Source organism: Gorilla gorilla, chromosome 3, assembly GCF_029281585.2.
Source record: "Gorilla gorilla gorilla isolate KB3781 chromosome 3, NHGRI_mGorGor1-v2.1_pri, whole genome shotgun sequence".
In the NCBI taxonomy this organism is placed as follows: domain Eukaryota; kingdom Metazoa; phylum Chordata; class Mammalia; order Primates; family Hominidae; genus Gorilla; species Gorilla gorilla.
In genome coordinates, this window is record NC_073227.2 from 92,766,577 (window position 1) to 92,783,077 (window position 16,501).

Below are 16,501 nucleotides of genomic sequence, written 5' to 3' on the forward strand. Positions count from 1 at the left end.
GAGGATTAAAAAATACATTTTAAAAAGTAGAAAAAGTGCTATTATAAAGTAACTATATCTCAGCATTTGAAATAGTAAACATTTATACATGCAATTTCTTTTGCAGGCCATAATTAATGAGTAATAGTTAATTTGATGCTTTGATCTCTTCCTCGGCCAGGACACTGTCCATAAAAACTAACTACAAGACAAATTTAGATATTGTCATAGAACATCACAGTCCCCGGCTGGGTGCGGGGGCTCACGCCTGTAATCCCAGCAGTTTGGGAGTCCAAGGTGGGCGGATCGCGAGGTCGGGAGATCAAGACCATCCTGGCTAACACGGTGAAGCCCCGTCACTACTAAAAATAAAAAAAATTTGCCGGGCGTGGTGGCGGGTGCCTGTAGTCCCAGCTACTCAGGAGGCTGAGGCAGGAGAATGGCGTGAACCCGGGCGGCGGAGTTTGCAGTGAGCTGAGATTGCGCCACTGCACTCCAGCGTGGGCGACAGAGCGAGACTCCGTCTCAAAAAAAAAAAAAAAAAAAAGGAACATCACAGTCCCAGAAGGAACCTCAAAAACTTAATAGTTAATGATTTCCTAATTCTAGCTCCCTAGATCTTAAGGGACCAGTGGAAGCAGTAATGAAGATCTGAGAATGAATGTCATTGTTTCATAAGACTGGACAAAATGGTACAGGCCTATGAATAAGTTGTTTTATTGGAAAGGGGAATCAACCAGTGTAGAGGAAGAGTAATTTGTACTCATAGTGAACTTTGACCAGAAATTTTGTATGTTTTTATTTTATTAAAAAGTAGAAAAAGTGATCACTACACAGTTTGGTTTACAAACCATTTTAAATAACGTTCAACAAATGGAACAAAAAGAATCACTGACCTAATTCAAACTCCTGGTTTTTAAGTATGGAAAAAAGTAGCAACATAGTGCCAGGAATACAGCCCATATTTCAAACATTCTCATAGATGAACATGTTCCTAATTTTTTTTTCCAAGCACAACATATAAAAAGAGATCCCTTTCTGAAAATTTAGGTCAATGGTTAGGGTCTAGGACCAATATGGCTCAAAGAGTCTAGAACAAATATGGCTCACAGTGAACCAATATGGCTCAATATTAGTGTCTAGAACCAATATGCCACAAAGTCTTCTCTCATTTTTATATGCTAAGTCTAGGTGTGACACCACAATTGAAGCCAAGGCTGGAAGTGAGGTGCAGCTGTCCAAATAGAGATCTCATGGTGACTTATTTTATCTAGACCCACATCACTATGCTTGGTCTGCTTTCTTGTCCAGGCAGCCAGTTAATACCATTCTCGGAGCCAGGTATGCAAAATAAAGGACTATAAGAAGCCAGGAAGGAAAGTGTAAAATATTGGTACACCCTAAGCAAGGTCAAATATCCTGCAAGCCCAAAGGAAGTATTACCCCAAGAGTCCAATCACTATGTTAAAGGCATCCTGTTTCACTGATAATGCTAAATGAAATGTTTCCCATTGTGTTTGGGTTGCTAACATTTGTAAATTCTCTCATTAACTACTGTTCTTCATTTTCTCTCAGGCTTCGTACAATCAGCTCAGAAGTTGACTTTAAGACTGGATCCCATTAGGTTAACGAGACACCCCAGCATCTAACAGTACAGCCCTCTCAATCTATAAATATCTTCTACTTTTAGAGACATCACCAGACAGAAGTAGACCTTCCAGAAGTCTCCTACATTTTAAATTGAGGTTGGAAAGTTTTATCAGCTAGTCAGAACCCCAAAGATCTACTTTGATAATGCTATTCAAGTCTAAAACCTACATTTTCTGGTAATTGGAGCTAGGCACCCCTATGCCACTTCTTTCTTCATTCCTTTCAATTGCCTCCACAGAGGGGCAGAAAACACCCACTCCTTGCTGGATGCTTGTTTTTATGAAAGACTCTAGACCAGAAACCACAAAAAAAGATATAAGGTAGCATATTAAACACCATCACTTAATAAAAAAGATAGCAAAAGAATGAGGTTGGGAAGATTCTGAACAACAGTATAAACCATCTGATGCCATAAAACCCTTTACCCTCTATCCCAAATACATCTCATCCTGAGATTCCTAACTTAAAATATTTGACCAAAACAAAAAGCCTGAGACAAATGTTAAAATTGTGACTTACGCCAGGTTAATTCTATTCCAGCTAGGGTTTGAACTACATCACACCACTGAAGGAACTGTTTCCTACAGCAGAGGTCATTTTCTATATGGTTATTTGTGACATAGTGCACTACATGGTGGTCAATTGTGTAAAACCTCATTATCGTAATGACAACAACAATAAGAAGTCTATCGTGGTTATTATATTTTTGTCTCAACTCCGAAGATTCAAATAAGTGGAACAATAACTTTCTATATGGTAGAGCTATATATAAATAAGATGGAAAGTAATGGGTTTTTTATCTTTAGAAGTCTTCAGGAGAGCAGAGATTAGAGTAACCCTCAGGGAAGATGATGTTAAAGGAGCCATACATGACGTAGAAAAGGTTATCTTAAAATTACAAGTATTTTCACCAAGGTTCTAATTTTGTGGAAGACTATATTTTCCACAAACTGGCTCACAAGCAGAATTGGGTTACTGCGGCATATTTTATTTTGTAAACCTAATCATCATTATTATTAATCACAAAATGCTAAAACAAATCATTGTAAATGGAAAAAGAAGAGGATTTCAGTAACGTTGATTTCCTAAGGGCCAGGCTGTGTGGAAGATGCATTAATGCTCTTGGTAATGCCCTAATCTGACAAGCATTACTTCCCCATTTTACTGAAGGAAAGAGACCTTAGCAAGGTTAAATAACTTGCTCAAGGTCATGAGGCTGGTAAGTGATAGAACTGGAACTAGAGTCCAAGTTTGTCTAATTCTAAAACAACACTGTGATCAATCCCAACATGAGTCCTTTCCTTTGACCATTTTACAAAAGGCTTGACTTCTGTCATCAACGGTACTTACTTTTTTAAAAAACTGAACTCTCCCAAAGTATCATAACTCAGAATAATTTGGCCACTATTCGTTTTCATTCATGCTTATTGATTATTCCCACTAAAAAACACCAAATTTAATATATTCCAAACATTTTATAAAATTAAAATGTAACAGGTAAGATTCTAAAAAGGTGATAGAATAGGAAGCACCAAAAATTTCCCCACTAAGGCAACAATCATACTGGCAGAATCTGTCTGATGATAGGATTTTGGAACTCTGTAGTCTACTGAAGGCTTACCACTTCCAGGGGAAGACTCAAATAATAAATTACAGTTAATTTTAGTCAACTTCAGCTCTTAGCACAGTAGCAGTTACCAGTACCCCAACCCTCAGCCCTGTGGCAGGCAGCTGTGCACATATTCCTAGAGCAGCTTGCATAAAACCTGCAGGAGCAAATGTGGGCAAAAAGGGCCTTGTTCTCCAAATATCTGGGATCCATGCCCTGATCACTGATGCTTCTGATCATGGAGATTTAGACAAAGAGTGACAGCCTTTTTTGTTACTCCCTCCATTGTTGCAAATCCCTCCTCATCTGACTGAAATGATTTTTAGGGAATTTAAAGAGATAGCATTTTTTTTTCATTTTTCTCTTTTTCTCCTTTTGTGAACCAGAGATTGAATACTAGGATAGTCAAAAGCAACTACATATACAAGAAAAATTTGAAAGTCATTGTGCATGCCCAGGGAAAGGCACAGGCTCAGAAAAGACCTGAGAAGACCTTAAGTTTACAGTTCAGCCTAATCTTCAGAAAAGAGGCAGCCTACAACAACTACAAACAAATAAACAACAACAGCAACAAAGCAAACAGCAAGCCCTGAGGAATGGGAGGAAATCTGATTTCCAGAGATACAACACTATTACGTTCAGAAGCTCAGTTTAAAACCAAATATCACAAGGAGCACAAAGGAACAGAAAAGTATGGTCCATTCAAAGGAAAAGAAAAAAACAATAGATACGGTTCCTAAACAAGACCTAGTGGCAGTAGTAGCAGATCTACTAGACAAATACTTTAAAACAACTGTCTTAAAGATGTTTAAAGAATTAAGACACACATGGAGAAAGTCAAGAAAGTGATATATGTAAAGAAATGAAAATACCAAGAAAGACAGAAATTCTAAAAAGAAACCAAAAAGAAAGTCTGGAGTTGAAAAGGAAACTAACTGTACTGGAAAATTCACTAGAGGAATTCAAAGGCAGATTTGAGCAGGCAGAAAAATTAGTAAACTTGAAGGGAGTACCATGGAAATACCAAGTCTGAGAAAGAAAAAAGATTGAAGAAAAGTGAACAGAGCCTAAAGGACCTGTGGAACACCATTAAGCAGACCAACATACATATTGTGGGAGATCCAGAAACAGCAGAGAAAAAGGAAGAAGCAGAGAAAACATCTAAAGAAATAACAGCTGGAAACTTGCCAAATTTGATGAAAGACATAAGTATAAACATCTAAGAAGCTCAATAAACTTCAAGTAGCATGAATTCAAAGAGACTCATACCAAGATACATTGTAATTAAATTGCTGAAAGACAAAGACAAAGAGAGAATTTTTAAAGAAGAGAGAAGTGATTCATCACATTACAAGGGATCCTCAAGACAATCAGCAGATTTCTTATCAGAAACTTTTAGATTCCAGAGGCAGTGGACTGATATATTCAGAATGCCAAGAGAAAAAAAAAAAAGGTACACCAAGAGATGGCAAAACATCCCTTCAAAATTGAGGGAGAAGTTAAGACATTTCTAGATAAATACAGGCTGAAGGAGTTCATTACCACTACACCTTCTGCAATAAATGCCAAAGACTTTTTTTTGGCAGAAGTTGAAAAACCCATCTTAAATTTCATATGGAATCTCAAGGGAACCCAAATCACCAAAACAAACCTGAAAAAAAAGAAGCATAAAGCTGGAGGACTCACACTTCCTGATAATAAAACTTAGTACAAAGCTACAGTAATCAAAATAGTTATATTAGCCTAAAGATAAACATATGCAGCAGTGGAATAGAATAGAAAGTCCAGAAATAAATTGTTGCATATATGGTCAAATGATTTCAGAAAGGGGTGCCAAGACCATTCAATTGAGAAAAGACAGTCTTTTCAACAAATGGAGCTTGGAAAACTTGATATCCACATGCCCAAAGCATAAAGCTGGATCCTTACCTAACACCATACACAAAAATTAATACAAAATGGATCAAAGACCTAAATATAAGACATAAAACTAAAAACTCTTGTTAAAAAAATATATATAGGGCAAAAGCTTCACAACATTGAATTTTGCAATAGATTTCACATCAAAGGCACAGGAAACAAAAGAAAAAATAAATTGGACTTCATGAAAATAAAAAGACTTTTGTGTATCAAAAGACACTATTAACAGAGTAAAAAGGCAACACACAGAATGGAAGAGAACACTTGCAAACCATATATCTGATAAGAGATTAATATCCAGAATATATAAACTCCTAAAACTCAACAAAAAACAACAACCAGATTCAAAAATGAGCAAATGACTTCAGTAGACATTTCTCCAAAGAAAATATACAAGTGGCCAACAGGCACACGAAGAGATGTTCAACTTCACTAACCATTAGGGAAATGCATCTCAAAACTATAATAAAACACCACCCACCTCACAACCTTTAGGATGGCTACTATCAAAAAAAAAAAAAAAAAAACAGAAAATAACAAGTGTTCACAAGAATGTGGAAAAAATCAAACTCTGTGCACTGTTGATGGGAATGTAAAATGGTATAGCTACTTATATGGTTTGGCTGTGTCCCCACCAAAATCTAATCTTGAACAGTAATTCCTACAATTCCCATATGTCATGGGAGGAACCTGGTGGGAGGTGACTGAATTATGGGGGTGGGTCTTTCCTGTGCTGTTCTCCTGATAGTGAATTAGTCTCACAAGATCTGATGGTTTTCAACAATGGGAGTTTGCCTGCATAAGCTCTCTCTTTGCCGCCATCCACTTAAGATGTGACTTGCTCCTCCTTGCCTTCTGCCATGAATGTGAGGCTTCCCGAGCCACATGGAACTGTGAGTCCAGTTAAACCTCTTTCTTTTGTAAACTACCCAGTCTCAGATACATCTGTATCAGCAGCATGAAAATGGACTAACACAGTAAATTGGTACCAGTAGAATGAGGCGCTGCTGAAAAGATACCCAAAAATGTGAAAGCAACTTTCGAACTGGGTAGCAGGCAGAGGGTGGGACAGTTTGAAGGGCTCAGAAGATGACAGAAAAACGTGAGAATGTTTGCAGCTTCCTAGAGACTTGTTGAATGGTTTTGACCAAAATGCTGATAATGATATGGACAATGAAATCCAAGCTGAGGTGGTCTTAGATGGAGATGAGGAACTTGTTGGGAACTGGAGCAAAGGTGACTCTTGTTATGTTTCAGCAAAGAGACTGGCAGCATTTTGCCCCTGCCTTAGAGTTTTGTGGAACTTTGAACTTGAGAGAGATGATTTAGGGTATCTGCTAGAAGAAATTTCTAAGCAGCAAAGCATTCAAGAGGCGACTTGGATGTTGTTAATGGCATTCAGTTGTATAAGGTAAGCAGAGCATAGAAGTTTGGAAAATTTGCAGCCTGACAATGCAATAGGAAAGAAAATACCATTTTCTGAGAAGAAATTCAAGCTAGCTGCAGAAATTTGCATAAATAACAAGGAGCCAAATGTTAATCCCCAAGACTATGGGGAAAATGTCTCCAGGGCATGTCAGAGGTCTTCACAGCAGCCCCTACCATCACACACCCGGAGGTCTAGGAGGAAAACATGATTTCATGGGCCAGGCCCAGGGTTGTCATGCTGTGTGCAGTCTAGAGACTCATGCCCTGCATCCCAGCTGCTCCAGCCATGACTAAAAGGGGCCAAGCATGGCCCATGACTTCAGAGGGTGCAAGGCCCAAGCCTTGGCATATTCCACTTGGTGTTGAGCCTGCAGGTGCACAGAAGTCAAGTATTGACGTTTGAGAACCTTCACCTAGATTTCAGAGGCTGTATGGAAATGCCTGGATGTCCAGGCAGAAGTTTGTTGCAGGAGCAGCACTCTCATGGAGAATCTCTGCTAGGGCAGTGCAGAAGGGAAATGTCAGGTGGGAGCCCCCACACAGAGTCCCTACTGGAGTACCACCTAGTGGAGCTGTGAGAAGAGGGCCACCATCCTCCAGACCCCAGAATGATATATCCACCAACAGCTTGCACCATATGCCTGGAAAAGCTGCAGACACTCAACATCAGCCCATGATAGCAGCTAGGAGGAAGGCTGTACCCTGCAGAGCCACAGGGGTTGGAACTGCCCAAGACCATGGGAACCCACCTCTTACATCAGCGTGACCCAGATGTGAGACCTGGAGTCAAAGGAGATCATTTTGGAGCTTTAAAATTTGACTGCCCTGCTGGATTTCAAACTTGCATGGGCCCTGTAGCCCCTTTGTTTTGGCCAATTTCTCCCACTTGGAATGGGTGTATTTACCCAATGCCTGTACCCACATTGTATGTAGGAAGTAACTAACTTGCTTTGATTTTACAGGCTCATAGGTGGAAGGGCCTTCCCTTGTCTCAGATGAGACTTTGGACTGCGGACTTTTGAGCTTATGCTGAAATAAGTTAAGACTTTGGGGAACTGTTGGGAAGGCATGATTGGTTTTGAAATGTGAGGACATGAGATTGGGCGGAGGCCAGGGTGGAATGATATGGTTTGGCTGTGTCCCCACCCAAATCTCATTTTGATTTGTAGCTCCTCTAATCCTCACATGTCATGGGAGGTACTCAGTGAGAGGTAATTGAATCATGGGGGTGCGTTTTTCCCATGCTGTTTTCGTGATAGGGAATATGTCTCATGAGATCTGATGGTTTTACAAAGGGCAGTTCCCCTGCACATGCTCTCTTGCCTGCCACTATGTAAGACGTGCCTTTGTTCCTCCTTTGCCTTCCACCACGATTGTGAGGCCTCCCTAGCCATGTGGAACTGTGAGTCCATTAGATTTCTTTTTCTTTATAAATTAACCCAGTTTTAGTTATTTCTTCATAGCAGCATTAAAATGGACTAATATACACCCTAAATGTTATTTACTCTGTGTATGTATTCATATTTAGAATAATGACTCAAATTTAATCATAGCTAAAATGATTAACTTTTAATTAGAAAGTATTCTAGTAAAATAGGTAAATTTTATGGTTCAACTTTCCTTAAACATGGATAATTATTGCACCTAATTTACTAGGTTGTTGTGGAAATGAACAAACTAATACATGTAAAATACATGTCTCATCCTAAGAAGTACTAAACAAATGTTAACTATTGTTATCATTATTTGTTTTGTTTTGTTTTGTTTTGAGACGGAGTCTTGCTCTGTCGCCTAGGCTGGAGAGCAGTGGTGCAATCTCGGCTCACTGCAAGCTCCATCTCCCGGGTTTATGCCATTCTCCTATCTCAGCCTCCCGAGTAGCTGGGACTACAGGCGCCCACCACCACGCCCAGCTAATTTTTTGTATTTATAGTAGAGATAGGGTTTCACCACGTTAGCCAGGATGGTCTCGATCTCCTGACCTTGTGATCTGCCCGCCTCAGCCTCCCAAAGTGCTGGGATTACAGGCGTGAGCCACTGCGCCCGGCCCCTGTTATCATTATTTTATTGTCATCACTGTCAATCCATTATTAACAGAAACCCATAGTTTAACAATAAATTGTGTTCTGTTCTACCTGTATACCATTCTGGACCAGAATTTGAGATACTAGAAACTTCTTTTTATAGTTTTTCTGATTTTCCTAATGAATGTGACTACATGTATAAATAAATGAGGAAAGAGACACTTGGGAGGCAAACTCCAAACTATGACCCATGACTTCCTTTTCTCATTTCTGTTCTACATAATAAAGTTCTGACTGGGATAGACAAAAAGTGCTTCAGACACTCCAAAATATCAGCTGGAGCTGAAGAGACCAGAATTAGAAACACAACATCCAGTAGAACCAAGGTCTCAACAGCCTTATTTCTAGTTTTTTATTTCACTTAAAAACCTTACTTATTTGGAAACATACAGATTTTGTTGTTCTTTCTTTTCTTCTTCTGCTGCTGCTGGTAATGATACACACATTTGCTTTTTATGGTGTCTTTTTCTCTTGGAAAGATATATGTGTGAGAAAGCATATCATCATTAAAATACTTTCTCAATTTCAAAATAGGATTTGCAGTATAAATAAGCAAGTATTAAGAGGAAACTTCAAAATGTTCATGGAATATGTGTATTATGAAAAAATATGGATAAATTTCTAAATTATTTTGCATCAAAATAAACTTGTGCTAACTTATCACATGTCTGAACAGGTTCTAGTTTAAGGCACTAAGAGGAATAAGACATCAACCTCTCTCTTTTGTACATTACCCAGTCTCAGGTATATCTTTATCAGCAGTGTAAAGATGAACTAATACAGCTACCATGGGGAACAGTATGGCAATTTTTTTCCAAAAATTAAAAATAGAATGACCATATGATCCAGCAGTGTCACTTCAGGGGATAAATTCAAGTGAACTGAACACACAGTCTTGAAAAGATATGTGTACACTCATGTTAATGGCAGCATTATTCACAGTATCTAAAATGTGGAAGCAATCCAAGTATCTAACAACAGATAAATGAATAAATAAAATGTGACACACACATACAATGGGATATTATACAGCCTTACAAAGTAAGGAAGTTCTGACATATGCTTCAAAATGGATGAAATTTAAGGACATTATACTAAATGCAATAAACTAGTCCCAAAAATGAAAAATACTATATGATTCCACTTATATGAAGTATTTGGAGAAGTCAAAATTGTAGAGACAGTAGAATTGTGATTGTCAGAGGCTACAGGGCTGTAGAAATGGGAAGTAATTTTTTAATAGGTATAGCATTTCAGTTTTGCAAAATGAAAAGAATTCTGGAGATGGATGGTAGTGATGGTTGCACAACCATATGAATGTACTTAACACCACTGAACTGTATACTTAAAATATGATTAAGACGGTACATTTTATGTTATGTGTATTTTATCACAAAAAAATATTGGAAGAAAAAGTAGGCTATTACAATCTAGATAGTGCATCTCAAAACTTGTCAGGCTAATATATATATATATGTCTTATTTTTCAGTATTACTGCATCTGGAGTTAGATCTCAGTTCAATTATATATTACTGTTTCTTCAATCAATACATGAGAATTTTCAGAAATTATGGAAGATCTGAATCTGTTTACTGACACCTATTTAGGATGACAAAGCACCATAAAACTAATAATAATCTCTTGATACATTTAGTAGTAGTCTACTATTGCTCAAAAATTAATCAACTGTTTTGAAAACAAAGTGTTTAAAATGTCTTGTTTTAGAGGCAGAGAATTCAGCCTACCTTAATAAAAAGCCAAATTGATTTTTCAACCCCTTTTTTCTTTGCAATTTTATTGTTATAGAGTGACAACAGTAAAGTCTCCCTTTTAAATTGTATTTCTGACCAATCTCTCTATATTTCTAATAGTGTTAAATCATACAACTTAATTTATTTCCAGTACTCTTTGAAGACAAGAGTTACACTTGACCAATCTCAGTATTTACCACAGCAATCAATGCAACAACTTAATACTAGTGCTTCAAAATGCTTTAACTTGGATCAGGATTCCTAGAATTGAAGATTATTAAGTCAAACCTTGAGGCTGAGTTTAGTTTTCAAAAAGGCTGTGACCTCAGGGCATGATTACTACAAAGGCATCATATCAATTCTGTGCTGTGCTTTTGTTCTTGTTTTAATTATAATTTAACCAGAAGAAAATATTTCAGATGTGATCAAGCAATATTTTCACAGTTCTTAAAGCATTTCTTTATTATCTTCAAAAACTTACATTAGTTATAATGACAGCATGGTTTTCATGGCATTAAAAAGAATAGAAAGCATTACTTTTCAGGCCAACAATAGAAAGAAAAAGTACTTCCCATGCCCCTATTATTTTCTGTTTGTCCAGGTCTATCCAAAAAGAAATGTGCAATTTTCCCTAATTTTTAACCATCTTTAAATTTAATTTTTAAAAATTATTATATCAAAGAAGAGATACTTGGGAAAAACTATAATCAAATTGATGTATATAAAAAAACAAACTGTGACCAGGTGGTACTTATAATAATAAATAAACATGAATAATTTAATTACAAATAACTATTATTAAAAATATTATTTAAATTTGAAAACTCTTTTTTTTTTGTTTGTTTGTTTGTTTTCTACTTTATTCCAAGATCACATCCTTGGATATTCTTTGTACAAAATAATTAGTCACAAAAGAGAAATACAGATTTTTAAAAAATGAAAAAGGCTTGACATATGTATGATTCTAGCCATATGAAAATTAGACATGAGATGTGAAAATGATCAAGGACTATGCCAAATCTTCCCTCTTCATCCTAAGTAAGCACAAACTGCCTGCCTATTTGAAGAAGGAGGAAAGGTGGATGATGTATCCAACAGCTCAGACCTGGCATAGGCAAGCACACAACACTAGGTACATTCTGTCAGCTCTCAAGGGGCCACTGCTTGACCAAACCTCAGGAAGGGAGCAATGAAGTCAACAGTGGTTCTTCCAGACTAATTAAACTGGAGGACTCTCATCATTCTTCATTCTGAAAGGGGCCAATGTCTGTTGCTTTGTTCCTACTCCCTGGAAATTAAAGGATATAAGAGTTTTAAGCGTCTTCCAGTCCTGGTGTAGCCTGGTGTAGGTACCTGGAGGTGAAACATTGCTTCGGCATGGATCTCTTCTGTCTCATCAATAACACACACAACACGTTCTGTGGACATCTTCCACGGGAGGAAGAGGTGAAAGGCAACAGGTCTTCAGACATCGAGTTCTCTCATTACAGCAGATATGCAAATGTCAACATGTCGAAATCAGCCCTCAAAAACTTTCTTTTCTAAATCCACTGTAAATAGCTAAAAACTTATGCCTATTTTTAGTATCAAACATTTCATTTACCAGATTAAGCTGTATCACAGCTCATAATCACCCGTCAAGTGTTCTCAATCATAGGCATATTGGCTCATATTTTTTAAATGGACTTTTTAAAAAGTGCCTCTGCAGCTAGACTTACTAAAATAGGCATGGCAAGAATATGTTTTTGAAGGGATCAAATCACAGAGCAAAAGTCCTAAGGCAGGTAACTAGGGCTGTTTTCATTGTAACTTTGCAGCTGCCCACAAAGACTTCATTTAGTCCTGCTCAAAATCTAACAAAGGTAAAATGTCTCTGATATTAACCAGATGTGACTATTAGATATTTTAGAAGAGAGGTTCTCTTTATGGTTCCCAAATTGTTACCCTCAAGCTTCCAAGAACCCCTACCCTACCAGTAAAGATCTCTGTTAGATGCCTCAGGGAGCTCAACAGTGGTATGAACTGAGGACAAGGCAGGAGGGAGAGTGTTTTGACCAGACCTTTCCTGAGTTTATCCAATTTACACTCTATTTTATTAGATAACCTCTAGTGATTTCATCTGAACGAAGAATTACAAATGTTAAAAAAAAAAAAGTTGAAAACCTCTGTCCTAGATAAACCCCCTTGATCTTAAAATCAGCCCACAAGGAAATCACTGAGCTAGGTAACCCAGTAGAGCCATTAGCTAGTCAGTTCTTCCACTCACAACCAGTTCCCTCTGATGACAGTCCAGAGGAATTAGCAAGGAGATGCTGTTCTAGCAACTTGAAAAAAATCCAATTTCTTTAGATTATGAAACACATCACATAAAGCCTACTAACCAAAAAAACCTTTATTTTGGCAAATTGTAGACCACAAAATATGATTGTGAGCTGCCACTACTCACAGGGGAGATTTTATGGTATTAGAGAGTAAATGCCAGGACTCTGTGGGAGAAATCTATTTCATCTGGGATTCTCATCCAGAAGTGTCTTCCCAAGAAGTGTGTAAAATGCCTGCCATTGTCATGACTCCTGACCACCAGACTTTCATTTCAAAGGTGTAGAAGTAGAGAGGAAAAGCACATCAACACCCCCTTGCCAAAGACCACCAGAAGCACGTCTTTAGTTAACAAGCTGGGTTTGTTACACATTGCTGAGATGGAGAATGTACAGCAGAGGGAACCATGAGCATCTCAGTAAGAGACTATTGAAAAGAACCTATTATTAACAGCATTTGGGCTTTGGTTGGGTAATTTTGAGAAAAGTCTAAAGAAGTAGAGCATTTTTCTAGATTGGATGCTGTCAGAAAGTGGTGACGATTCTATGATTGAATATCTCAATAATTCTTACCTATAATTAGGGCAGACTAAAGCAAGGATAAAGCTGTAATTGGTAAAGGATTAGCAGTCACTCATACATGATAATATTGACTGAGAACAGGAAAGGGTCAATGCTAGACAGAAAAAGACATTGTTCTTGATTGTTCACACTGGGTAGGAATCATTGTCAATTCCTTTGTACAGGAAACCCTGTTGATTTCAGAAACTCACTGAATAATATCTATGTCTAGATCATATTCCAGGCCATAGCTCCATACGTCACTCAATGCATTCTTCTGTCCTCTTTGATAAAGCCTATGTTAAATTGCCTTTCATGCGATCATCTCATACAGTTACCTGGATAGGTAATATGATGATTTCAGTCACATTTCTGATGTCCAGAATGGGCGAAATCAGCTAAGTGTCACTGCCTGTTTCTCACACTATCTATGGTGAAGATATAGTTTTTCTCCCCAGTCAGTACCAGACTAGTATTTTTGTACATATAAAATAAATACAATTTGATAAAATAAAAACTAATTACTAGAATAATAAAATGAAAAAAGACAGAAAACACCAACCCATTTTTAAAACTGTTATTATTAGACCCAACAGATACATTAACTGTCAAAATTGCTATAAAAGTTCCTAAACACTTAGCCTGACTATTGGTATTTGTCTTGTCACAAACCTGAGTCTACGTAGCACACTTAACCCTCAACCACAAAACTGAAAAGCAACATATGGGTATTAAATTTGAAAATGAAGAATCGAAGCCACCACACAGAAAGTATTGCATCTTGCGTTCATAAAGTAATGTTATTTGGACAAATTCTGACAGAGAATCTGCTCATTTCCCACATTAGCATTCTGTGAGGAAGCTAAAGAACACTTTCAAAATACTTTCTTTATGAAGATATCCAAAGTTTCCACATAAGGAGTAAAATACGGTCATTTTGAAGGAATCTATGCTTCTTTGGAAAGTTTTCAGAATACTTTGAATGAAATAAGGAAATAAAATCTTCCAATGTAATACACGGAAAAACATTAACAAAAAAAATGCTAAAATATTTGTCTTTTGTTTCTTGGAATAATGTCTTCGCATTATTCCAAGAAACAAAATTGTCACAAATTAAGCCAAAATGCATATTTTTGACAGCAAAATGCTTTCTAGTGTCTTTTTCTGAACTTAAAATGTAACATAACAATGAAGCCTCCTTTCCACCTCCACCTTCCAAACTATGCAGAAGCCATGGCTGCACTCCCAGCACCTGCAAACATATGCACAAAACAGAAGGAGTCTTACCAGACCATCACAGTTGCTGATGGCAACAGAGGTTCCTGGAATGTCCACGATGTCACCAACATAAGCACAGTTAGTCTGCAAAGGCTCTGTTTTCCGGATTCCATACGTAGCACTTCCTGGTTGATGGTTGTTGATGGGATCGGTTATATTCCCAGGCACCAGAGATGTCTCATGCCACTCCACAACAGCCCCAGGAGCTACTAGTTGAGTGTTGGGCTTTAGTCGCAGATGAAAATCTTTTCCAAATGCCGTGACGTTAAAGAACAACTGCTCAGGGTTGGAAGACACGTCCCTCGTTGACCTCTTTTTGTGACTCGCAGAAAGAGTATGGGAGAGATAGCGTCCTTCTAGATTTGTGCTGACTGGAGTCACCAGCTCATACTCTCTATATCTCTTTATTGGTAAATCTGTGGGGTGAAAAACAGAACTGTCAAACCCTGTACAATAAGAGAACACAGGAGAACATAACACAGACAAAAGCTGCCCACCTCACAAGACCATACTTCAATGTGCATAATATAGACATTCCTGAATCAGCTCATAAATATTAAATTTTGAGAACAAAAATCATTTCTCAAATGCATTTAAGTAACCCTGTGTTCAATGAATCATTTTTAAATTAAAATAGTATTAAAATTACATTGTAAATATTTACATCTCAATACATTTGCAAACACGAATATAATGTGTCCATAAACTATAAATGGCTTGCTTAAAATCAAGGCACACCCTTAATTGATTTATTATTGGCATAACTGACATCTGCTAAAAACTTTTAACAAGGTTATTATGTAGAAAAAAGAATTCTGATTGTTTTCATTTTTTCCCTGTAGAAATCCTGGAATTTAGACTAATTACAATAACTATATTACATGAGTCTGTAATGTATACACTGTAGCTTACAATGCTGTAATTTATACACATTTTTTCCACCATAACAACCCTAACAACCATACTTCACAGGTGAGAAAACTGAGATTCAGGGGTAGGAGGTCCTTTGTCCAAGGTCAAACAACTGCAAAGCCTGAATATAAATCCAAGTTGTACTCCTAAGCCCATACACTCATTCTATCCTACCATGCTTTCCTCCATAAACCTCCATTTTTAGAAAATTAGAAGAATGGGTAAAGAAGACATAATAATCTTTAAATCAAATATGCAGGTACTGGTTAGTCAAGAGGGAACAGCATTCTCATTTTGCACCTTATTCCTTAAGTGGGACAGATATCTATTAGAATATGAAAGAGTATTTGGGACCCACCTTACAATATGGGCAGACACTTACATGTTAAACTGAATTTCACAATTAGCACTTAAACCCCTTGCTTAGCCAAATATAAGTATTTTGTCTATCAAAATGTAAACACCCTTGGGAAAGAGAACACTTTAAAGGAACCATTATAAGAATGATTTTAAGACCACAGGACAATGGATACTAGAGAAGGAAACAAGCAGCAGGGCAACAAGGGTAAAAAAAAAAAAAAAGAAGAAGAAGAAGAAGGCATAGAAAGGGAAATCTAAAAACATGAACTAAAAAGTTTCCCACTTTCACAATTCTAGCCTTACGCTAATCCTATAGTGTGTTAAAGTGCCCTAAAAAATGATATGATTCACAAAACTGCTCACCTATGGAAATCACGAGTTTTGTCATCCAATAATGTATTTAGAGCATGAGATCTGTAAATGAACCTACGTCTTATGCTCATAAAGTATCCTTGCAGAATCACTATTTTCATTATTTCCTTGCTTTTTAAAAACCTCAGGCAATAAGTGAAATGCCAGAAGACAAATAAAGGCATTTACTTGTGCAACATGTTAATTCTTTCTGTGCATGTTTGTTGTAATTATGCCTCTTAAAATTACCAATGTATTTAAATGAACTATCCCATTTTACTAAATGAATACAGCAAGCA

At 37.2% G+C, this 16,501-nt stretch overlaps 1 protein-coding gene across 1 annotated transcript in view; it reads right to left on the reverse strand.

The window, feature by feature from the left end:
• ADAMTS3 (ADAM metallopeptidase with thrombospondin type 1 motif 3) overlaps positions 1–16,501 on the reverse strand; it is a 288,210-nt gene that overhangs the window by 252,908 nt on the left and 18,801 nt on the right. The window contains exon 3 of the mRNA XM_019024973.4: positions 14,589–14,995. Within this exon, the coding sequence (XP_018880518.3) occupies positions 14,589–14,995 (407 nt within the window). The remainder of the gene's footprint in view (positions 1–14,588; positions 14,996–16,501) is intronic.